Here is a 25802-nt window from a genome sequence, read left to right as displayed (position 1 = left end):
GTTCAGGAGCTCGCTGGAAGGGTCGCCGCGCTTGGACGATTTGTGGCAAAATCGGCCGAACGCTGCCAACCATTCTTCAAGGTGTTAAAACGCCCGAAAGACTTCCTCTGGACGGCCGAATGTCAAGCAGCATTCGACCAGCTCAAGGAATACCTGGCGTCTTCTCCTCTACTGTCCAAGCCGCAAGAAGGGGAGATGCTCTACCTCTATCTGGCGGTCTCCCCAACCGCGGTCAGTGCGGTGCTGGTTCAGAAAGAGGCAAAGCTCCAGAAGCCCGTGTACTACATCAGCCGGATCCTACGGGATGCCGAGACGCGGTATACGAAGGCTGAGAAGATCGCCTTCGCGCTGCTGATCGCGACCAGGAGACTCCGCCCCTATTTCCAGGCCGCATCCGCCTCGAAGAGCGCGCGTATCGCGGCCGCTTAACTGACATTCCTTGCAAGCAGCAACTGGCGATCCGATTTCCCAGGTAACGCCTCAATTAGCATTTAATACCCTTCTGGTGTTCCCCAGGCGACGCTTGGAGAATAGGAGAAACACGATCGTAGCTGGCCACGGAGAAATTCCGTCGAGCGGCAAGCGACAGGCGCGTGACCAACGAGCGGAATTCCCCGAGGCTCGGCCCTCGGATGCCAGGCTAACCCGATGATCATCCCGGGAGCAGACTAGCCTGAAGCCCCGACCGGTCGCCTCGGCTTGCGCCAGCCTTGGCCGACCAACGAGCGGAATTTCCCGAGACTCGGCCCTCGGATGCCAGGCTAACCCGATGATCATCCCAGGAGCAGACTAGCCTGAAGCCCCGACCGGTCGCCTCGGCTTGCGCCAGCCTTGGCCGACCAACGAGCGGAATTTCTCGAGTCTCGGCCCTCGGATGCCAGGCTAACCCGATGATCATCCTGGGAGCAGACTAGCCTGAAGCCCCGACCGGTCGCCTCGGCTTGCGCCAGCCTTGGCCGACCAACGAGCGGAATTTCCCGAGGCTCGGCCCTCGGATGCCAGGCTAACCCGATGATCATCCCGGGAGCAGACTAGCCTGAAGCCCCGACCGGTCGCCTCGGCTTGCGCCAGCCTTGGCCGACCAACGAGCGGAATTCCCCGAGGCTCGGCCCTCGGATGCCAGGCTAACCCGATGATCATCCCGGGAGCAGACTAGCCTGAAGCCCCGACCGGTCGCCTCGGCTTGCGCCAGCCTTGGCCGACCAACGAGCGAAATTCCCCGAGGCTCGGCCCTCGGATGCCAGGCTAACCCGATGATCATCCCGGGAGCAGACTAGCCTGAAGCCCCGACCGGTCACCTCGGCTTGCGCCAGCCTTGGCCGACCAACGAGCGGAATTCCCCGAGGCTCGGCCCTCGGATGCCAGGCTAACCCGATGATCATCCCGGGAGCAGACTAGCCTGAAGCCCCGACCGGTCGCCTCGGCTTGCGCCAGCCTTGGCCGACCAATGAGCGGAATTTCCTGAGGCCTAACCCTCGGATGCCTGGCCTAGCGCCGGAAGAATTTCCTGAGGCCTAGCCCTCGGATGCCTGGCCTAGCGCCGGAAGAATTTCCTGAGGCCTAGCCCTCGGATGCCTGGCCTAGCGCCGGAAGAATTTCCTGAGGCCTAGCCCTCGGATGCCTGGCCTAGCGCCGGAAGAATTTCCTGAGGCCTAGCCCTCGGATGCCTGGCCTAGCGCCGGAAGAATTTCCTGAGGCCTAGCCCTCGGATGCCTGGCCTAGCGCCGGAAGAATTTCCTGAGGCCTAGCCCTCGGATGCCTGGCCTAGCGCCGGAAGAATTTCCTGAGGCCTAGCCCTCGGATGCCTGGCCTAGCGCCGGAAGAATTTCCTGAGGCCTAACCCTCGGATGCCTGGCCTAGCGCCGGAAGAATTTCCTGAGGCCTAACCCTCGGATGCCTGGCCTAGCGCCGGAGGAACTTCAAGAGTCAAGAGTCGGCGAGGCGCTACCGAGAGTTAAAAAGAGGAAGGATGTCCGCCGAAATCCGCAGACCGCCAGATCAGCGACAACTGCCATACGCCATAAAGAAGGCGGGAAGCTCGGAGCGCGCGCGCCTTTCCGAGGGATGGCGGCAATCTCGAAGCATCACTCCCTTCGCCCGTTCCCCTTCTGGTTCCAGGCTCGGGAGTGGGGAGCTACTGTTACGGGGGAACTTAGCCACCATGCCCCACGTGACCGGCACGCGCGCCCAGGAAGACTACGGCTGCCCCTTGATCCAGCAATCCGACCTCGGGTCGGATATCTTCGGCTCCGCAGCCCGACCCCGAGTCGACTGCCCCTTGATCCAGCAATCCGACCTCGGGTCGGATATCTTCGGCTCCGCAGCCCGACCCCGAGTCGGCTGCCCCTTGATCCAGCAATCCGACCTCGGGTCGGATATCTTCGGCTCCGCAGCCCGACCCCGAGTCGGCTGCCCCTTGATCCAGCAATCCGACCTCGAGTCGGCAATCTCTCGACAACAACAGACTGTTCCTCTGAGGCACGCCGCGGCCCCCTGCTCCACTACTCCCTGCAACGGCCGTATCCGGCACTGCCCCACGATCCCCTGTAACAGCCGTACAAAGCGGAGCTCCACTATGCCCTGCCATGGCTGTACCGAGCGCTGCCCCACGACGCCTTGTAACGGCCATGTCAGTGGCAGCCCCATCGTGCCACACGATGACGAATCCCCGGAAAAACCCCCCAGCCTGATATATATGAGACTGGGGGGGAAGGGGGAAGGCAAGATATATCTTCCAGAGTATCATCTCACCTGCTACCTTCTCCTTCTCCTTCTCCTTCGATCTCCTCCGACTTGATCGTCGGAGGGCCCCCACTACCCCGGTGGTGGTGCGAGGCTTGCTTGCAGGTTTCACGGCGGAGGGCGGAGCGCAACCAAAGCAACTCAAAGGGAACCCCGTTCACACCGCTGTGCCAATCGTTCTCGGTTTGGACCACCAGCAACAAAAAACTATAAGTCATAATTTGCAAAGTCACTATCTTAATATCCGGGATTAGAGTATTTGATGACTTGATGTCTATTAAACATTCTAGTTGGGTTACTTTGGCAACTACCAAACTATTTTATAATATAGACATCAAATTAAAATAATGACATTGCACATAATTAACAATTCATAATATGAAATTAAAATAAAACTTGTATCTAATATTTTACTAATCTACACAATCAGTACATGTGTCATATTATGCTATCAAGTATACTAAAATGTAAAATAAATGACAGAAAATTTTATCACATCACCCTACAAGGACCTCTGCATAAATAATATGTTTTACAGGGACTAAATTAACATATTTTGAGGACCTCTGCATAAATGATATGCTTTACGGGGACTAAATTAAAATATTTTGATTCTTATAGCCCTGGAAGGATGTCAGCATAAATAAAATGTTTCATAGGGGCTTAACAGAAATAATTTCATCTTTTAACAGCCCTCTAAGGACTTCAGTATAAATAAAATATTTGACAGGGACTTAACAAAAACATTTTCTTCTTTTAACAGCCCTGGAAGGACCTAAACATAAATAAAATGTTTCACAGGGATTTAACAGAAACATTTTCTTTCTTTAACAGCCCTGGAAGGACTGTAGGCATAAGTTTAACATTTAATAGGGACTGCATAAAAACAATTCTTCCTTCTAACAGCCCTGGAAGGACTGTCTACATAAATAAACTATTCAGAGGGGCTTAACCAAAAATTTTCCTTTTATTAGTCAAATGAATTTAGGTTCCGAGTTGAAACCTAAAAACCCGAACCCGTTATGCCCTTTTTTTTAAAATGCAGCGGTTTAACAATTACGAGTTTGGGTTGAAACCCAAAACCCAGACCCATTATGCATAAATTAATTGTTTTTTAAATGAGAAGAGGAGATGGGCTGACCCGTCTTCTTTCTCTTTTAGCGGCGGGCTAGGGTTCAACCGAACCCAGCCCGCCTGCCTCCGATCACCGGGCAGCGAGCGCTGCTGCCTCCTTCCGGTGGACTCGCCGCCTGATGGCGAGCCCACCGGCGGTCACACGCCACCAGGGGCAACGCCGGCGGGCTGGGGTTCTGTCGAACCAAACCTGTCGGCCCTTAGGAGCGGCAAGGAGCGGCGATCGGCATTCATGCCGTCTGCCGCCGGATGCAATGCCGGCCGACGGCGACTACCCGGGCGATCGAGCCACCCGCAGGAATCCTCCGCCCGACAACGATCATCCCGTAAGTTTTTCTTCCCCCTTTTTTTTAAACGTGTGGGAGTGAAGTCGTCGGATCCTTTGTTGGCTCTCGATGCCATATGCCGGCCAGATCCGGCATCAGCAGGGTCAAACCCCAAGGGGGGTTGCTTGGTCGGCCGTCACAGGGTCAGACCATCCCAATGCCTTGTCCCTGCGGCCGTGGAGGACTGTCCTTGGCTTGATGGACTGTCAAAAATAGGCCTTTTACCATGATCTAGTTTTACCCTTTACTGTGATCTGGTTATAGAATGAACCAGGCTCTGATACTACATGTAAACATCTGTAAATAAGATCATAAAACAACCATGAAGGGTAGCGTACCTGGATCCATGGATTTTCTGAATGATCAAGCTTCGTTTCTCCCTTTTGGCCACTGTTCAAACACTCGGTGATGGATTCCGATTTTTGTGTTCATGTTATGGGCAGAAGGTGAGACCCCTTCGAATATCCTACCATCAAGGATATTATGCTTCCACTTCTCTAGAAGTCAATTACGGTAGGTAATCATCCTGTAACTGACCACGTTATGGTCATGTGGGTCAAAACCCAACATGTTTGCCATATTGGATCATCATCTCTACTTTTGTCGTATGACCTGGATTTTATTTGCACATAACCATCATGGAGCTCTTTATTTTCAGAAGGCTGAGGAACATGTTTGAGGTAATATCAGCAACCATTAAGTAAGCCATGCACTTTAGAATGAAATTGAACTTTGGGTGGCACAAGCTACTTGCCACTGTTTTCAATTGCATCGCATGCTTCAAGCTTTTCTCCACGCTGAACCTTTCTATGAAAATGAGAACATCAAATCTTTTACTTTCGGCATTCCAAGTGCTTATCCTTGTTAGCCCCACCTTAAATTAACTGATCTTCAGGGAAGCTACACTCAACTTCTCACATGTGCGCTGCTTATCTAATGTCGCAGCCATCTGTTAAAAACATAGTTAGCTAGGTTCTTTGGAGAGAACAATCATTAATAATCATGACTGATATGGCCCAGATTCGATGCCCACTAAGATTGTGGATGTTATTTTGGGCGACCAATGGCTGAGTCGACACATGGTGTGTGCGATCTATGCTAGGGTGAACCTCCAGGCGAATAGCGTGGGTGTTTACAGCTTGACATGATCCCAACGCAGCACATAATGAAAAATATAACGGCTCAGGTTGGTTGATAAGGAAGGGCGTAACCATTTGTCCAAAGATCCCGCAATCCTCTCTTTATATCTAAATCATACTAAGAATCTCTAGGTAAGAAAACTTTCACCATGCTTTTAACTTATGGCTCGTACTCGCAAATCTCTTCTGTTCTACCGAAACTCTGTTTGATTTAAGCATCGGATAATTTTTCGCCGAACATATTTCGACAACTCCTGATTGCTTTTTTTTATTCGCAGGTCGAATCCCATGCGGTGCAGACGAGCTCCATCCAAGCTGACTGATTTCCATCAATGCCAACCTTATGACAACTCCACTCGGTTAGGTTTCCGGGCGGCAACAATGACGAATCCAATATTAACATTTCTCATCAAGTGGATCACCCTTAACGCACCTGTTGTGGGATGGGGTTCCGAACTTTAGTCCCACATCGACTAATCAGCGGAAAGATCTGTGCCTTAAATGGGGGGCTCAATAACCTCTTCTTATTGAGGCGCCTTTTGGGACAAAACCGTGAGGGGTGGAAAGGGTGATTCCACCCGGGACGCCATCAGAGGGTGGACCCCCGGGAGCGGTCGACGATCCCCGATCCCCAGAGCGGATAATACCTCGATGAGGATGCAGTCGCTTTCTCTGCTCGGCTGGTGTGCGGACTGTTGCCGGGGTGAAAACCCCGCAACAGATAGCGCTAGAGGAAGGGACCCGACCACGCACAGACCTTCCTGCTTGGGGGGGCTGTGTTGTGGGATGGGGTTCCGAATTTTAGTCCCACATCGGCTAATCAGCGGAAAGATCTGTGCTTTAAATGGGGGGCTCAATAATCTCTTCTCATCGAGGCGCCTTTTGGGGGCAAAACCGTGAGGGGTGGACAGGGTGGTTCCACCCGGGGCGCCACTAGAGGATGGACCCCCGAGAGCGGTCGACGATCCTCGATTCCTAAAGCAGACAATACCTCGGTGAGGACGCAGTCGCTTTTCCTGCTCGGCTGGTGTGTGGACTGTTGCCGGGGTGAAAACTCCGCAACAGCACCTATTGCTTTAACTATCGTACTTCTGACATCAGAAAGCGTGCGATACTGTAGTCTTTTATATTAGTCACCAAGCTGTAATAATATTATATTAGAACGGTCCCGATAGATTACTGCTCGAATTAATGGAGTGGCTTAAGGTTTGATATATAAGCGGCTAAAGCCGAATTCGATTCGGGAAATCGCGGGAAGGAACCTGACACTAGAGTCAGCAGAGGAAAAGAAGAAGAGATCAGTTGAAGCAGACGAGAGAATATGAGAAAACAGAGCGTCCGTCGCAAGAAATCCTTGTCTTGGAATCCAGCAAAAGCTTTCTCTAGATAAAGCAAAAGCAAACACCCCCTCTCTCCTCTCGCCCGCACCTTGCTTTCTTAAAAAAAATTCCTCCCTTCCAGCAGCCACAACATCAAAAAGAACCACCGAAAGAGACCAGCTCTCCTCTCCTCGCTCTCCTCTCCTCTCTACCAACCAAACCCTACCTCTCGCCTGAGATCGAGATCGAGATCGAGATCGTGATCGAGATGAGAGCATGATGGCCATACCACCATCGCCGACCGTCCGGAAGCTGGTGGTGGAGGTGGAGGACGCCCGGGGCCTCCTCCCGAAGGACGGGCAGGGCACTTCCAGCCCCTACGTGGTGGTGGACTTCGACGGGCAGCGGAAGCGCACCCGGACAGTTCCCCGCGACCTCAATCCCCAGTGGCACGAGCGCCTCGAGTTCGTCGTCGTCGACCCCGCCACCATGGAGGCCGAGGAGCTCGACGTCGAGGTCTACAACGACAAGCGCCTGGGCAACGCCGCAGCCGGCGGCCGCAAGAACCACTTCCTCGGTCGGGTCCGCATCTACGGTACCCAGTTCTGCCGCCAGGGCGAGGAGGGCCTCATCTACTTCCCCCTGGAGAAGCGGAACCTCCTCAGCTGGATCCGCGGCGAGATCGGCCTCAAGATCTACTACTACGACGAGCACCTCGAGGAGAAACAGCCCGAGGAGCAGCCGTCGGCGGACACCGAGCAGAAAACCCGGGACCCGCCACCCCCAGGGGAGGAGCCCCGAGACCTTCCGGAGGTCCCCGCGCCGACAGAGACCGCCGTGGAGACGCAGTCGCCCCCGCCGCCGCCGGTCTCCGTCGTGGTGGTGGAGGAAGACCCGCCGCCTCCGCCGGCTGCTACCGTGGCACACGTGCAGGTGGGGCTGGTGTCCCCGCCGGCGACGGAAGAGACGATGGAGGTGTACCCGCCGGAGGTGAGGAAGGTGCAGACCTCGCCGTGCGTCCCGATGGGGGGGATGCCAAGGCGATCCAATTCCAGCGGCGGGGATTGCGCGGCCGCCCCGAGGGTCATCTCCGGCCGGTTCGTCTCATCCTGCGACCCGGTCGACCGGTCCCAGTCGTCGTACGACCTGGTGGAGCCGATGCAGTACCTGTTCGTCCGGGTCGTGAAGGCGCGGGGCCTCCGCGAGTGCGCGTGCGAGAGCCCCTATGTGAAAGTCCGCACCGGGTCGCACGCGATGCGGTCCAAGCCGGCGCGGGACGGGTCCGGGAACCCGGAGTGGAACCAGGTCTTCGCTTTGAGCCAGGCCAAGCCTGATTCGACGCTGGAGATCTCGGTCTGGGACGGGGGGCCCCACGAGGGCTTCCTGGGCGGCGTGTGCTTCGACCTCTCGGACGTGCCGGTCCGGGACCAGCCGGACGGGCCGCTCGCCCCGCAGTGGTACCGGCTTGAGGGCGGCGACGACCGGGGCGGCGTCACCGGGGACATCATGGTCGCGGTGTGGATGGGGACCCAAGCCGATGACGCGTTCCCCGAGTCGTGCAACTCGGACGCGCCCTACGTGAGCTACACCCGGTCGAAGGTGTACCAGTCCCCCAAGCTCTGGTACCTGCGGGTCTCCGTCATCGAGGCCCAGGACCTGCGGATCGCCGCGCCGCCCCCCGGCACGCCCTTCGACATACGCGTCAAAATCCAGCTAGGCTTCCAGTCGGCGAGGAGCAGGAGATCGACGGTCAACAGCAGCTCGTCGGTGTTCTCCTGGCCGGAAGACCTGATGTTCGTGGTGTCGGAGCCGCTCGACGACGAGATGATCATACTCGTGGAGGACCGTTCGATCAAGGAGGTGGCCCTCCTGGGCCATGTGATAGTGCCGGTGGGTTCGGTGGAACAGCGATTGGACGAGCGGCAGCTGGTAGCGTCCAAGTGGTACAATCTGGAGGGCGGGCCCAGCGGCTACTGCGGGCGGGTCCACCTGAGGCTCTGCTTGGAGGGAGGGTATCACGTCCTCGACGAGGCCGCGCACGTGTGCAGCGACTTCCGGCCGACGGCCAAGCAGCTGTGGAAGCCCCCGGTAGGGGTGCTGGAGCTTGGGATCCTCGGGGCACGTGGCTTGCTCCCGATGAAGACCAAGGGCGGGGCCAAGGGGTCCACCGACGCCTACTGCGTCGCCAAGTACGGAAAGAAGTGGGTTCGGACCCGGACCATCACGGACAGCTTCGACCCGCGGTGGAACGAGCAGTACACGTGGCAGGTGTACGACCCCTGCACGGTGCTGACCATAGGGGTGTTCGACAACTGGCGGATGTTCGCCGACCTGGTCGGCGACCGGCCGGACTACCGGATCGGAAAAGTCCGGATCCGGGTGTCGACGCTGGAGAGCAACAGGGTATACACGAATTCGTACCCGCTCCTGGTGCTGCTGAGATCGGGCGTGAAGAGGATGGGGGAGGTGCAGGTGGCCGTCCGATTCGCGTGCCCGGCGCTGCTGCCGGACACGTGCGCGATGTACACGCAGCCGATGCTGCCGCGCATGCATTACCTCCGTCCGATCGGGGTGGTGCAGCAGGAGGTGCTGCGGGTGGCGGCGATCAAGATGGTGGCGGGGTGGATGGCTCGGTCGGAGCCGCCGCTGGGGCCGGAGGTGGTGCGCTACATGCTGGACGCGGATGCCCACACGTGGAGCGTGCGGCGGAGCAAGGCCAACTGGTTCCGGATCATGGGGGTGATCGCGTGGGCGGTGGGGCTGGCGCGGTGGGTCGACGACGTCCGGCGGTGGCGCAACCCGGTGACCACGGTGCTGGTGCACGTGCTGTACCTGGTGCTGGTTTGGTACCCGGAGCTGGTAGTGCCCACGGCGTCGCTCTACGTGTTCCTCGTCGGGGCGTGGTACTACCGGTTCCGGCCGCGGACGCCGGCGGGGATGGACATGAGGTTGTCGCAGGCCGACACCGTCGACGCGGATGAGCTGGACGAGGAGTTCGACACGGTGCCGAGCGCGAAGCCGGCGGAGGTGGTGCGGGTGAGGTACGACAGGCTGAGGACTCTGGCGGCGAGGGTGCAGAGGGTGATGGGGGACTTCGCGGCGCAGGGGGAGCGGGTACAGGCCTTGGTAAGCTGGAGGGACCCGAGGGCTACGAGGCTGTTCATCGGGGTGTGCCTGGTGGTGTCGCTGGTGCTGTACGTGGTGCCGCCCAAGATGGTGGCGGTGGCGCTTGGCTTCTACTTCCTCCGCCACCCAATGTTCAGGGACCCCATGCCGCCGGCCAGCCTCAACTTTTTCCGGCGGCTTCCAAGCTTGTCGGATCGGTTGCTGTAGGTTCCAGTTCGCAGCAGGGGAAGTGGGGGAGGATTGTGATCGAGTTCCGTACTGTGGGATGGTAATAAACTGAAGAGTTGTCAACCTAGGAAGGAACGGTATGGTTCGGTTGGGCAAATTGATTTTTTTTTTTTTAAATAAAAATGAGGAAGAGCATGGTAATTGGAGTGTTTTTTGGGGTGAATTTTCTAAGGCTTCCTTTGTGTATTGAAAAGATGATTTGATGAATGATATCGAAAGTATTTCTCTAAACAAGTGTTTACTTTTGAGCTTGGAGTCATTATATCTTGCAGTCGCAGGATTTCTAAATATTTCTAGATACGTAGGCTTCATAAATATTACGTTAATTTTCTAACGGAAATATAAACAAAAAAAAATTGTCCTAAAAGAGTAACCACCGATCACAATTAATATAAACATTTAGAATTATTGCTAGGAAATCGAAGCTATATTTTAGATGGATAGGAAAGAAATTGTGGAACCATAAGTAAGAAAGTATAGTTTAATTATAGGAGCGTGATGTTATAGATAGGGATGGTAATTTATGGTCACATTTGTCAACCCAACTCAAAAATGAACTGCTTTAAGCAATTTGAGTTTGACATAAATGAATTTAGGTTATAAACGAATCTACCTCTCTAAACATATTTATTAAATGAATTAGGTTGAGGTTTAAATTTTAGATTCATTCGATCTATTTTGACATATTTAATAATTAGATCAGATCATAACTTAATCTGTTTAATCTGTTTAAGGCCTATTTAACCCGTTCAAAAGCTGCTTAATTCATTTATGTCTTATCAAACCCAACCTGTTTAATCTATTTAACTCACTTAATTCACTAAAATTTCAGTAATATATTTTAACCCGTTTAATCTAACTTGATTTGTTTAATAAATAGGCTATGCGGATTGGGATGGATTGCTTGTTTAATAAACAGGTTGGATTCGGATCTAAATTTTTGATATGATTAATAAATAGATCGAAATTTCAGATTGATGAATTTTTGACATAGACTCACATCCAACATATCTTACATCCCGGATAGATTGTCGCCCCAAATAATTATAGAGCTTAACTTTTGTCTGTAACAGTTTAGTTACAGTACTGCTGTCTGTGTGGTTATACTTTTCATTCCAGGCAGCCCCCCTTGTGTGATTAAGTGACGAGTGCCTCTGCAATTGATTGCCTTTTCTCTTCAGTTCGGTCACCATCGAGGTGCCTTTTCAGGATTCGTTTCCTTCGTCTATTTGATTCTTTCCTTTGTTGACCGTTGCCACGAAGACGTTGTGGCGGTCGATGCCTTTAGGCTCGTTCGGATGCGTCTGCTGCGTCAGCTCCACCTCCTCGTTAGCTGCCCCGCTCCTTTTGAGTGAGTGGAGTTTCTAAATTTTTTCGCATCCTCCTCCTTTAGAACTGTGAAAAGCTTATTGTAGGAAGTCTTCACTCTTGTCTCTTCATCTCTTTTACCCAGATAGCAGCTTAGAACTTTCTCATTTTGATTCAACTAAAGTTCATTAACAAAAAGTTCTCATCTGAAAATAACTATGACAAACATGTACGAAATCATTTCAGAAGAAGCTTTGAGCAAACGATGGCAGTCCAAAACACAAGATTGGTGTATTATTCTACATCTGAAAGGTACTCCCTAAGAAATAAGCAAAGGAGGAGCGCAAATTCTTCCTAAAAAACGATACTATCACTTTGGTGACCGTTAGCGAAGCACAGGATATCCTAACGTCAATGGTGCAAGCATTTTCTTAAAGATGAAATAAAATTGCGAGTCCGCAAAGCTTGATCTTGAGGTTGGTAAATGGTAATCCTAAGCATCATGAGGCTTCTGAAATGTCGAAGCTGCTAATTCAATCAACTCGCTTAACCGATTGGACATAGGATAAACTATCCGGATTATGAAACCAAGGTCTAAATGAATACCAGAGTAATTCAGATTGCCAGTTGATTAAGAATTTTTTTATCGTAACATTCGTTAAGGAGAAGATGGTTTAGGACAGCAGTGTCCCGTTAAATAATCAAACCAAATGAGCTAGCAGCCTAGATCTCATAGGGTAAAGAATGCATCATTCATCTCAACTAATATCATTCCAACAAGAACAAAGCCGTTGCCATTTTCAAATAATCATATAAAACCTTAGTCAGGCCTGTCACAACACTTGCTTCAGTTTAGACTAGAACATATAGTGGATAAGAGTAATTTACATCTGAATGTGTAGTCCAACCAAAAGAGATTTCTTTTCTGGGTACAATGGGAGGTATCACAGAAAAGAAAGACAAACAAAGCCATCAGCATCCACCAGGAGAGAGCTCATGGGGAAGTGCACGTACGGGTAAGAAAGTCTTGCTCTGATATTCTGATAGCTAACCAATCTGCCCCCATAAGTTTGTGTAGCAAGTAATAAGTTTGTGTATCATGGAAAGAAAGACAACCAGCCATCTGCATCCACCAGGAGAGAGCTCAGGAGGGAGTGTTTGCACGAGTAAGAAAGTCTTGCTTTGATCTTCTGATAGCTGACCAATCTGCCCCAATAAGTTTGTGCAGCAAGGAAGGGGAGAGAGTGATTTTAAGCTCTGTGATGACCTGAAGCAAGCTGGCTCATTGTAAAGGTAGCAGCATTGTTGATCCATTGAATCGACCGTCACAGAGTCCCTTCCATCCAAATGTGATGAAGATGCAGCTTGTGCACATCAGTGACAAGTCCTTCCCATGCCGCCCACAATTCAACCATTGTACAGACTTAGATTGTAGTGCTCTTGAACCAGCTTAGAGAACCTTCCCCTGTCTGATCCCAGATGATGAAGCCGACTCCCGCATCTCTTCCGCTGAGTGAACCATCAAACTTGACCTTAACCACACCATGGGGAGGGGGTACCCACCACACCACAATAGGTGAATTTGTGGGGTTTGTAGAATGAAGCACCCCAGTGCCATGGAACAACAGTAGAGGTCATGAGTGAAGCAGCATTGATGAACAGTAGAGTTATTAAGTCATTACACTGGAAGATCACTTTATTCCTTGCATACCACACAAACCAGCGAGCATGATAAGTCCAGGACTTGGTTGTCTCTGTTAGCTGGTGCTCCACGAGATCCTCCATCATGGCCCCAAGTGTCTGAAAAGCCCAGGAATAGCTTGTTCCGCAGCAAGACAGCTCCGCACTCCTGGAGCCATCTGAGAGTTGACCAGAATATGAGGAATATCCGGCATTCAATCAGTGCAAACATCAGAGCATGAGCTTTGCTTGGTTAGGAGATGCCTCTGAGATAACAAAGTTTTACAAGGAAGGCATCCCCAAGGGACCTTCCGCCAGAGCATTTAACCCTTGGAGCAACAGTTTGCTTCCAGAACCAATTAAATTTAATATTGTTTTGCAGCAGAGGTTGTGGAGATAAAGATCGTAAGCATCCCAAGTACTAATCTTACTTGAGTTACTATCACCCCACGCCAATCTATCAGCCAAGTTGTTCTTAGCAATAGAGATACTCAAAATTCTTTCAACCAACTCACCTGGAAACATGTAGTTAAGCATATGAACATCCCAATCCTGATCAGAACTAATGAATTAAGAAACTAATAAACATCCTGGCAATAGTCAACAATGAGTGGAATTGGTATTTGATTCAGTGGCACCTTAACATGCCACACATCCTCTAATAATTTAATCTGATGGCCGTTACCCAACTACCAATGAAAGGAATCCTGGAGAACCTGAAGCACTGGCACAAATAACCTCCCAGATTGCTGAAGAGTTCCACGACTTTGTATAATCCATCCAGGTCCCAGGGAATCTATATTTAGATGAAACTACCTATCTCCACAGGGATTACGGTACTAGGAACCCACCTTCTGCTTTGAATGCACATACATTATCCCAAGAAGTCAAATGTAGTTTCCTCTGGCTTGTGTCATGTTCCCACAAATTACCTTCGAGAGTTCTTTCAAGAGCCGGAATAACAGCTTGAGGAACAGGGCAGTTTGCACTCGAGTATAAAGGAATGGAGGTAAGTGCCAATTAAGTCGATTATTAACCCTGTCAAGAAGAGAGGAAAAAGCACTAAATTTCAGTCGGAAGTCAAACATAGGAACACATAAATAATGCCATGTACCTATTTCACAGGAATAAGGAGCACATTTTGAATGCTCAATTGAGCAGCTGTTTCAGTTTTATGGCTGAAATGCATATGTGACTTGGAAAGATTCACGTACTGCAAGATCGATTACAATACTGAAGCATAATCCTCTTGAGGGTATGTGCATTACGAACTGTCACTTTGGCTATAAGTAATAGATCACCTGCAAACATTGAGTGAGACACTCAAGGAGCAAGGGATCTAGGTTGGAAAGCAATTAATTGACCATTATCAACTGCTGCCTCTAAAGAACAAGATAACATATCAGAGCATAATATGAACAGGAAAGCGAACATTTGAGTAGATATGAATTCAATAACAATGAGCACAACCATGTAGTCAATCAGCATAAATATGTTGGCAGCAATGAAACCTAGAATGGTATTTTTGTTGTTCTGCTGATTGTTGCATCACTTTCACACTCTATACCAAAAATTTATTCCCAAATAAAGAAGTTATTGTGTGAAATGAATGAGCACCCTGTCAGTTTATCCAGACTAAATCTAAGTTGGAAGAATACAATAAACTATTGAATATTTGACCAGTAGCATGAGCAATAACCATAAAATAACAAGAAGAACAATGAGAAGCATGATATAAAGAAAACATAAATGGACTTAAATTCAGCCCTCTGGAATTTGCTCTGATACATAAAACAGTTCTGTGTCTAGTTCAGAATATTTAGGTATTGGATATTCCGTTTCTATAGTTCTTCAATAGCTCCATAAAGTATTCCATAAATTCATCTAATTATATCTCTTTTATAATTCCTCTACCATGGTGGTGAGGCTTAATTCCCTGAGCTAATGAACCTTCCCAAATTATGTCTTGCTTATTATTTTAGACAATAGTCATATGCAAGGCCTGCTTAGTTTTGCGTAGTTATTTTAACAATTACTTCACCATAGGAGACAGTTGAACTCTTTATATTGTTGCACTTGTGATGATGTGCCACATACACTAATAACAATAGTAATTCATATTCTTGCAATTAAGCAAATGATTTTATGGAACTAATTGAAATTTTTTGTTCAGATTGATCAGGCACTTGGCCGATAGAGTAGTTAGATAACACTATTGAATAGCTCGATTGATTTTAACAAGGCTATAACTAAATAGAATGCTTATCAAAAAACATTAATATTATTTAATTGACTATAAATTTATTATCTTTTAGTAAGTGGTAACTATTCATACAATTGTTTGTCCAAAGGGAATTCTGATGTCTAATCCAAGCTGAAAACTTAGCTTTCACATAGTTTCAATTTCAAGGTCCTAGGTCATATTATTGAAGCAGGTCTCGTGAACTAAACTCAAAGTTGTGTAGGATTAATCGCGGTGAATCACAAACAATTTAATCTGCCACTATCAGGCATTCAGCGCATACCCTGTTAACAAATCTCCAAAATGAATTAAACAATCACCACCTTCTTTCCACATATACATGCTATATCTAGAATTTAACAAGCATATATGCTATAGATTCCACCAAATCAAATGGATGCATGCTATATCTAGAATTTAACAAGCATATAATATAAGATATGCAAGAGATTCCACCGAATCAAATCGATATCTGTCTGGTTTAATTATTACCACCACCAAAATGTTCGAGAATAACTCAATTTCTAACAGCTGCAGCATGGCAGGAACCCCTCGCCGTTAAAAAAATGCACAAACGCGTGACCATCTCGGGCCTTCCAAATTAAATGCATCATCCAAGAAAATGCCTATTGATGGGGGGCAGAATGGATCGTCCTATTCCGGCATGGAGTTACCCAATTCCGACCGAGCAGACCTCGCCCCCGCCAAAATCCAGGCCGAGCTTCGAAGGCCGATTTCAGAAGGACGGCCCCAGAAGGCCGAGCCGACCTCATAAGGACGGCCCCAAAAGGCCGACCTCAGAAGGTTGATCTCGTCATCCACATGCTACGGCCATGCCCTGCAGCAGCCTCACCGCACCATGTTTTGCTTGTTGGCCACACCACGACATATCAATCAGGTACCATATCCAACGCCATACTATTCACAGAAACAGCCTATGCCGTACGCCTCAGCAAGCTCTAGCTGCGCACCATCTGTCTAAAACTCATCTCCTCTCATGATGAGGACAGGCCATACCTCCGCCACCTGGGCATCTCTACGGGGACTATAAATAGCCCCATCAGGTAACATCTAGGGGACTTTTGGGCTGCAAGTCCTTAGGACGACGCTTGCGACGTCGCTCTCCTGTAGAACATCGCCATCACCGAAGCTCCCACCGAGCTTGGTCCCTGAGGATGATAGTGTTATTTTGATGATTAACAAGTAATTATCTAGAGCATGCTATAAGTTAAATTGATACTTCATTTATAAGTTCATTACTCTCAGTACATTTGTTTAAATTGAAAATATATATATATGGTCTTGTTCATTTGGATGAATCTAACCTTGAGAATGCAGCAAAGTGTGGATTGAGTCGACCCATAGGTTGATTGGGTCGACCCCGGCACATCTAGGAATCATCTGGCACACTCCTGCAAAAACAGCACAAATGAACAGTGAGTTGGGTCGACCCAAGGTAAGCATGAGTCGACCCAACCTCCAAAGAACCTCAAAACGCAAAGGAAGAATGCTCTCTGGATTCACTGAGAGGGTCGACCCACACAGTGGTTGAGTCGACCCAAGCTTGAGTCGACCCAAACCCTGAGAGGGTCGACCCAAAGGCAAGACAGAAAGACAGACAGAAAATGGTTCTCTGGAATTACTGAGAGGGTCGACCCAAGAAGAAGTTGAGTCGACCCAAGTGAACTTTGAGTCGACCCAAAGAATGGTTGGGTCGACCCATTGGAAGGAAGGCTGAAATTGAGGTTTCTGTGGTATCAGAGCAAGGTGCTCCAATAGTACTCATTGATCTCACAATCAAGAGTTAAAGATCATGACAACCCAAGTGGGATGTTCTATAGGAGAGGGACAATTAATTGATAGACCTCCACTTTTTAATGGCATAAACTATACATATTGGAAAGCACGCATGTGCATTTTCATTCAAGCATATGACTATGATTTATGGAGTATCATAGTCAATGGACCACACACAAGCACTAATCATGATAAGAAAATGGATCAGCAAAATGCAAAAGCCATGAATGTGCTATTTTCTGCATTAGATGATAGTGAACTTAATTGCATATTTTTTTGCACAACTGCTAAGGAAATATGGAATATGCTTGAAGTTAAATATGAATGCACTAACAAATCTGAAACATCATGTGTAGAAGAAGAGCAGCATCATATTGCAAATACCTCCACTAGCTTCTATTCTTGCACTAGCTTAATTCATTCAAGTAATCTAAGAAAGCATCCACCGCACTCAATTAAGAAAGTCCTTTTTAAAAGCACCAAAATTAGAAGAAACCAATTCACCCCCCCCCCCTCTTGGATTGTCACCTTGGGCAACAGTCCCCAAGCCGGAAGGGCTTGTTGCACCGCCATTATCCTGAGAGCTCGCGCCGAAGTTTGATGTCCCGAGCACGGGAGAAACCATTTGAGACGGGATTTGCCCCATGCCGAGCTGCAACGGGAGTCTCACCCAAGCTCAACAGAAAAGTCGAGGACTTACAGCGACAGATACAGATGCTTCGAGACCGAGCCCCGAAGCGAGACACCGACCTCGACTTTACAACCGAGTCTCCATTCCCTCAATGAATCGTAGATGAGCCGACCCTCCAGAGGTTTAATGCCACAGATCGTGCCATATGATGGCTCATCCGATCCTCTGGATCATTTGGAGAGCTACAAAGCCCTTATGACACTCCAAGGGGCCACAGACGTCTTCCCAGTGACTCTCCGCAAGGCAGCTCGTCTTTGGGTCTCCGGGTTAAAGTCCAACTTGATTCTCTCCTTCGAGCAGCTGGGCTAGCAGCTCGCCACCTATTTTGCCGCCAGCTGGCGTCAGCGCCGAACCTCAGACTCTCTCTTCGCCATCAAGCAGAAAGAGGGAGAATTCTTAAAAAACTACATCGATCACTTTACCTCGGCCACATAGGAGGTTCGCAATCTCGACCAGTCAATCGCCATATCAGCATTGAAGACTGGAGCTCGGTTCTACAAATTTATCTTCTCTATCGAGAAGAGCTTTCTCATCGACTTTGCTGAAATGTTGGTCCGAGCGTGCAAGTATGCCAAGGCTGAGGAAGCCATGGCCTCTCGGTGGGCGGCAGCCGAACGACCTACCAAGATGCAGAAGAAGCGCCACGAGGAGCGCTCCCAACCAAGCAGCAGATCCCCCCAGTGCGAGGAGAATCCTCCTCAGCCCAAGAGCCCAGCTCGTTAGAGGTCTTTCCTCCAAAAATTCGGGGAATACACTCCCCTCACATTCACCCAAGCCGAGATCCTCATTGAGATTGAGGGCCGGGGCTACCTCCGACCCTCACCAAAAACATAGCCTTCAGAGTTGCAGAAGCACTCGAAGTACTACCGCTTCCATAGAAATTATAGCCATGACACGAAGGATTGCTACCGGCTCCATGATGAGATTGAGGGACTCATCTGCTATAGTTATTTTTCTTACCCTCGCAGAGTGTGATGTAAAAGGGTTTGTGGATAATAAAAGCACTATAGACATCTTATTTCATGATGTCTTCCAATGGTTGTAGGACAACTTGAAAAGATGAGCACCCCTCTGGCCGGCTTCACAGAAGATTCTGTACCAGCAGAAGGGGTTATCAGCCTGCTAATCATAGTTGCGTGCGTGCCCCGAGAAAGTACTGTGAAGCTAAACTTTCTCGTGGGAACTCGAAGCTCGGGAGCCATCAAAATGTCTTCAAGAGGTACGAGACGCCACTTCGGCTTTAAATAATTTCAATATTCAACAAATTTTCAGGTCGGAGAATGCAAAAGCCAACCTACGATCTGAGTGGGGGCATACGATCGCCAACAGACAAGGTCTGTCGCCCCGATCTAAGTAGGGGTGTATGATCGCCAACAGACAAGGTCCGTCACCTACGAGTATCTCCAACATCTTTCCAATCTAAGTTGGGGCGTACGATCGCCAACGGACAAGGTCCGTCGCCTACGAGTATCTCCAACATCGTCCCGATCTGAGTGGAGGTGTCCTACTGAGTCGACCACGAGCTAAAGAAGGCCACTGAAGTCGACCTCGGAGCAGAGTCGCTTAGCTCAGCTTGGACAGCTCGGCCTAAAGCCGTTAGCTCCAACTGCATGAGACGTACACCCTACTCGGCACATACATCTCCATAGACATTTGGCCATATTATAGAACGATCAACAACTGGAATACTTCCTTCGCCCGAGCCGAAAGACAACTCGGACTCGGAAGTCGAAGGGCCAATGATGGGGGGCAAAATTGATCGTCCTACTCCAGCATGGAGTCACCCAATTCCAATCGAGCAGATCTCGCCCTCACCAAAATTCAGTCCGAGCTCAGAAGGCTGACCTCAAAAGGACGGCCCCAAAAGGTCAAGCCGACCTCAGATAGACGGTCCTAGAAGGCCGACCCGACCTTAGAAGGTCGAGCCCAGAAGACCGACCTCAGAAGGCCGAGCCCAAAAGGCTGACCTCAAAAAGCTGATCTCGTCATCCACATGCTGCGACCATGCCCTGTAGCAGCCTCACCGCACCATGCTTTGCTTGCTAGCGATGCCATGACATATCAACTAGGGACCATACCCTGTCATACCTATCAACGCTATACCATTCATAGGAACGGCCTATGCCGTGCGCCTCAAGCAAGCTCTAGCTGCACGCCATCTGTCTAAAACCCATCTCCGCCCATGATGAAGACGGGCCATACTTCCGCCACTTGGGTGCCTCTACGGGGATTATAAATAGCCCCATCAAGTAACACCTAGGAGACTTTTGAGCTAACTAAACTCCACCCTAGCTTGAGCATCGGAGCCTTCACCGGAACCACCGGTGAGGCTTTGTGCAGGTACACCATCGCGCGGAAAGTAGCTCACCTTCTTCGTCAACACTCCGACAACTCCCTCGACTCCCCCGGCGTGGTCACCATCGGGCCAGATTTGAACCACAACACCTATAAAAGCGAGCTAAGCTAGGGTTTCGAAAAACATACAACAACAATCGAAAACATCGATTCCGATCCGAGCTTCGGAAGCTGAAACAACCCAATGCTGCGAAAATGCGGGCACCGGCCCGCCCGAAGCCCGATGGGACGGTCCGGCCAAAGGCCCTCATCGACTTGTCCCATACCACTTGTTGGGGGAAAAATCTCAAGTCATACCGCCGCGGAGGCACTCGGCCAAAGAGCGCCGACCAGAAAGATGCTCGGTCAAAGAGTGCCGACCAAGAAGGCGCTCGACTGAAGGGCGCCGACCAGAGAGAGCGCCGAGAAGAGGCGCTCAACCAAAGGGCACCAACCAGAAGGGCGCTCGGCCAAAGAGCGCCGACCAGAAAGATGCTCGGTCAAAGAGTGCCGACCAGGAAGGCGCTCGACTGAAGGGCGCCGACCGGAGAGAGCGCCAAGAAGAGGCGCCCAACCAAAATAACCAAGTAGGGGTGCTCGGCTAGAAAGAGCCGACCGGAGGACGCCAACCAGAGAAGCGCTCGACTAGAAAGCGCTGACCAGAGACAAAAAGCGCCAAATAGAGGCGCTCGGCTAGAAGGTGCTCGCCCGAAGGGCGCCGACCAGAAGTACTAGGAGTGACCCCGCCACAGGGCGCCCCATTGGGCGACCAGCTCGGCTCGGCACCCCTGCCGAGTCGATTGCCTTGACCAAATGTTCAACTCCCGCCGAACCCTCTAAGGGACCTGGCAACTCCACTATAACCTGCCGCTATCTCCAAGTTATCAAGGCATAAGATCTCCGCAGGTATTCGGCACGACCTGCCATTAATGCATGAGACCCCCTCAAGTCTCCGATGCACTCAGTCATTTAATGAACACGGCTCAAGGCGATCTCCGGATCACTGAACCATCAAAGCGTATGGCTCTCCCTGACCGCCGGTTCACTCGGTAATAAATGCACTTACCATCCACGGACCCCAGGCCCACCACGGCCGACGGTTCAACCACTCCAACAGGTCCGATCGACCGTGACAACTCCCTGGTTCCGGTCTGATTCGGCCTTATTCTCCACTACGCCATTAATGGGCCAAATGGTGCCCAATTATTACAAAAGAGGACAAATTCCCCTGTCACCTCCCAGGTAACACAATATCCCTCTATAAAAAGGAACCTGGGGGAAAGAAAGGGGGGACCGGACCCGGACTCGGACCGGAACAAAAAATAAACAGCACAGATACAATTGAGCACAATATTCTCTTTATCTTCTCCACATATCTCTTTTCTTCGCTCTCTTGCTTGCTCTTTCCACATACTCGCCCCCTCTGACTTAAGCATCGGAGGGTCGGTGCCGAAAAGCCCGGCCACCGGCTTTTTTGCAGGACAGGACAGGACAGGACGCACTCCCTTCTTCGCTCACTCACTCCACAGGAGGACGCAGCCGGCCGGCGCACCGCCGTCCGTCCTTCCGGCAGCGGAGCTCCTCCTCCCCTGGCTTCGCGGCAGCCCCCGGGTCCAATTTCCAGCAACACCACTCATACCTAAAGAGCCCTCCACTGGGAGGGCCGAGCCCGCCGCCGCGATGCCCACCAACATTCTCCTCTTGGCGCGGTTGGAGACGAGCGGGGAACGATGGAGGGGAAAGTGGAAGGACGAAGGAGGTCAGGGAGAATAGGGATGTGGTGGAAGAAGAGCTGCGATAGGTTTAGCCTCGTCGTATGGTGGTCCCGCGTTGGCGAGGAGAGGTTCGAGGATTATGGAGGAGAGAAGGCTATGGACGAGGCCCAAAATCGGAGTCTCATGTGGCGGAGCAGGCTGAGCCCAGGGCACAGCAAACCTAAAACGAAAGATGCATTGTTTTATATTTTTCCAGTTTACTTCTATTTTTGGTTTTTCAACTCGAGACTGTCATGGCACCACGAGGCTTTAACTAACGAAGAAAAATTAAGCATTTTATTTCGTTGCTAAAGTTTCAATGGCCATCTTTATCCGTCAGTTTTTTTATTTTTTGGTACAACGGCTGTCGACAAAAAAAAGGGCAGCATAAAGATGGAGGAACAACTACATAACACGCCTAAAGGATCTCTTTCGAATGCTGAGCAACAAAGGAGGCGACCAGTCTGCGGTTTTGTTTGCCTGTTCGCCTTCCAATACATACGAATGGCCAGAAAGGAGCCACAATCTCTTACCAACCTGCAAATATTATTGAGCAGTAGGTGTCTATCCCCACACCGATCGTCGTCCCGTATCCACTCAATCACCATAGTAGAATCTCCTTCAATGCAAATGCTATCAGCACCTAAAACACGTCTCGCGTAGATGATGCCCTCTCATGTTGTCTTGAGCTCTGCCCCTATGGTTGTTATATCAAAGGTGCGTTGCCCCCCAACTACAATCAGTCTAGAATCATGATCTCTGATCACAAAACTCACACCTCCATTGTTTTTGTTGCTGGAAATTGGACCCGGGGGCCGCCACAGAGCCAGGGGAGGAGGAGCTCCGCCGCAGGGAGGGCGGACGGCGGTGCGCCGGCCGACTGCGTCCTCCTGGAGGGTGAACGAGTGAGGGAGAGTGCGTCCTGTCCTGTCCTGCAAAAAAGCCGGTGGCCGGGCTCCCTGGCGCCGGCCCTCCGATGCTTAAGTCAGAGGGGGCAAATATGTGGAGAGAGCAAGGAAGAGATATGTGGAGAAGATGAAGAGAATATTGTGCTCAATTGTGTCTGTGCTGTTTACTTGTGTTCCGGTCCCCCCCTTCTTTCCTCCCAGGCTCCCTTTTATAGAAGGATTCTATGTTGCCCGGGAGGTGACAGGGAGTTTGTTCTCTTTTGTAATAATTGGGCACGATTTGGCCCATTAATGGCGTAGTGGAAAATAAGGCCGGATCAGACCGGAACCAGGGAGTTGTCACGGTCGATCGGACCTGTTGGAGTGGTTGAACCGCCGGCCGTGGTAGGCCCGGGGTCCATGGATGGTAAGTGCATTTATTACCGAGTGAACCGGCGGTTAGGGAGAGCCATACGCTTTGATGGTTCAGTGATCCGGAGATCGTCTTGAGCCGTGTTCATTAAATGACTGAGTGCATCGGAGACTTGAGGGGGTCTCATGCATTAATGGCAGGTCGTGCCAAATACCTGCGGAGATCTTATGCCTTGATGGCTTGGAGATAGCGGCAGGTTGTAGTGGAGTTGTCAGGTCCCTCAGGGGGTTAGGCAGGAGTTGAACATTTGGTCAAGGCAATCGGCTCGGCAGGGGTGCCGAGCCGAGCTGGTCGCCCAATGGGGCGCCCTGTGGCGGGGTCGCTTCTAATGCTTCTGGTCGGCGCCCTTTGGTCGAGCGCCTTCTAGCCGAGCGCCTTTATTTCGCGCTCTTTCCTCTCTGGTCAGCGCCCTCTAATCGAGCGCTTTTCTAGTCGGCGTCCTCTGGTCGGCTCTTTCTAGCCGAGCATCCCTACTTGGTTGTGTTGGTTGGTCCGAGCGCCTCTTGGCGCTCCGGTCGGCACTCTTGGGTCGAGCATTTTTTCGGATCGGCGCTTTTTGGCCGAGTGCCTCCGTGGCGGTATGACTTGGGGTTTTTCCCCCAACACTACCCCCCAACTTCTGAGTTCCAGTTGGCTACCAGCTGGAGCGCGGGAAGTAGCTTCAGTTGGGCCGTTACGAATTCCGAAAATTTTAATTTATTGCGCATTTTGAATTATCGGACGCTTCGAGATGCCTTTAATAGGCGGCGTCTCTTCTTTCCCAAAAATCCTCATTATTGGGACACCTTTTGAGAGGCGTCCTCGCGCCGTGGGCTCATGATGGGGCCGCACGATCCGATGGGGCGCTTCGGCGTTCGAAGCGTTAGCACTAATTAAATGCGTCGTTCTGTCTTTTGGACCGACACGTGTGGTCATCTTAACGGGGTGCGGCTTTTCTTTTTGCCGATCGGGGCCGTTGGGGAGGTTTATATAAACTCTCCCCTGGCCCTTCGTCCCCTTCCTATTGCCTTCTGCTTCCAACTTTTCTTCCCCCAGCTTTTCACAGTCTGAAGTTCTTTTCTCCGACATCTTCCTCAGGTCCCCCTTTTTCTTTTTAATCTCTCTCTCAATGGGTTCTCTTCCCAGTGAGGTTGTATCTACCATGAGCGTCCTGGAGGTCGAAATGACAGAAGAGTAGTTTTTTCCTCTTCACGGGTTCCGTTTGGAACCCGCCAGGCGTGGGGATCGGGTAACCGATCCTCCGGTAGGCCGGATTGGAGTGTACCTAGAGTCACTCGGGGCCGGTCTCCGATTTCCTCTTCACGGCTTCGTGAATGAGTTGCTGATGGTATGCCGGCTGGTTCCGGCGCAACTCGCTCCGAATGCCTGGAGGACAGTGATCGGTTTCCTGTCACTGTGCTTACTGCACGGGATTCCGACCTCTGTCAACGTTTTCCGGCGACTTTTTATTTTTAAGTCGAATCCGGGAGACGGTGAGTGGCTCTACATCGCCCTTCGGGCGGGTCGGCCACTCTTTCATGGTGCCCCCTCGTCCATTCATGACTGAAAGAAGAAATTCTTCTTCCTAGGTTCTGAACGGTCCTGGGGGTTTGACCCCAGGTGGGGGCCGGCCCAGCTCAGGTCCATCAACAAACCGCCCCGGCTTTCTCCACGTGAGCAGGGGATCATCGACACCATCCGCGGCCTCGGGGACGGCATTTTGCTGAACGGCCTCATATGTGAGGACGCTCTGGTGAACGTGGGCCTGAGCTCGGCACGTCCCCACGGTAAGGATAGTTAGTCTTTTTTTATTTCTTTACTGTTCTAATGTTCTAATCCTGTTCGCCTTTGCAGATATCGCAAAGATGGTGACTAAAAGCGAAGTCCTCTACGCCCGCTTCCAGAAGAGGGCAGCCGAGCTCTCGGGCGAGCCCACCGAGCCGAGGAAGAAGCAGAAGGTCTCGACGACCTCAGCGACCCCGGCAACAGCAGTGGCCGAGGCGGGTCCTTCTCGCCCCGCGCATTCCGAGGCGAGGCCTTCTCGCCCCGCGCACCCCGATGCTGGTCAGAGGGAGGGCGCAGATTCTAGGGGCTCGGGCTCCCGGGGAGCTTCAGCAGTGCTCCCATGCCCGGTGCCCCTGGCACAAGTTCCTGGTCGGCAGGACGCTCCAGTTGCCGACCAGGGGAGGAGTCCTGCGGGTCCCGCCTTAGTCGTGCGGCAGTCAGATCGGCCGCTTGTCCGACCCCAGCCCCCTAGCTCCGAGCCGGGGAGCAGTCAGGGAGCCTCGGGGTCGGCTCCGCCGAGGCCAGCCGATGCTGGCCTTCCGGGCCCATCAGGCTCGGAGGAGCGAGTGCCTCTTGCGCTCACCTAGTCGGTATTCGAGGGCGATTCAGCCCTCGAAAACCCTCGAGTGGCGCGCGAAGTATTTCGGGTCGCGCTGCTCCCGGCCGACCGGGCCACGATACAGTCCATGAGCTACAATGCCTTCATGGATGCTACCCGCTGCAACGCCGTCCGGATAAGTAAAATTTTTCATCTGTGTAATTTGTAAAAAAAAAATTTTACTCGCAGCGCCTTATGTTTTTCTTTTCGTCTCTTTTACAGCACTTGCACGAGACGGAAATGCTGATGCACATAGTCCAAGACTACCGGGAGCGGGCCCGGAGGTGCCTGCGCGGTTAC

At 51.1% G+C, this 25802-nt stretch overlaps 1 protein-coding gene and 1 long non-coding RNA gene across 4 annotated transcripts; one reads left to right on the top strand and one right to left on the bottom strand.

Moving 5' to 3' along the window:
• The first annotated feature begins 6696 nt into the window (after positions 1–6696).
• LOC103698267 (protein QUIRKY) lies at positions 6697–10245 on the top strand. Its single transcript, XM_008780259.4, has one exon. The coding sequence runs from the start codon at positions 6937–6939 to the stop codon at positions 9991–9993; it is 3057 nt and encodes a 1018-aa protein (XP_008778481.1). The 5' UTR covers positions 6697–6936; the 3' UTR covers positions 9994–10245.
• Positions 10246–12093: 1848 nt separating this feature from the next.
• On the bottom strand, positions 12094–21931 carry LOC113461468. Of its 3 annotated transcripts, none has more exons than XR_005508428.1 (3): positions 21706–21931; positions 14117–14303; positions 12094–14040 (listed from the first exon to the last, which is right to left on the bottom strand). It is a non-coding gene; the product is annotated as an uncharacterized LOC113461468 (long non-coding RNA). The 3 variants fall into 3 exon arrangements; XR_005508429.1 differs by lacking the exon at positions 21706–21931 and adding an exon at positions 20217–20345; XR_003383739.2 differs by lacking the exon at positions 21706–21931 and having other exon boundaries at positions 14117–16408.
• Between the last annotated feature and the right edge of the window lie 3871 nt (positions 21932–25802).

The sequence above is a fragment of the Phoenix dactylifera genome, unplaced genomic scaffold (assembly GCF_009389715.1).
Source record: "Phoenix dactylifera cultivar Barhee BC4 unplaced genomic scaffold, palm_55x_up_171113_PBpolish2nd_filt_p 000496F, whole genome shotgun sequence".
In the NCBI taxonomy this organism is placed as follows: Eukaryota; Viridiplantae; Streptophyta; class Magnoliopsida; order Arecales; family Arecaceae; genus Phoenix; species Phoenix dactylifera.
This window is presented reverse-complemented; position numbering and strand designations above follow the sequence as displayed.

Coding starts and splice junctions, on each gene's coding strand:
- LOC103698267 (XM_008780259.4), top strand. CDS start 6,937: ATGATGGCCATACCACCATCGCCGACCGTCCGGAAGCTGGTGGTGGAG.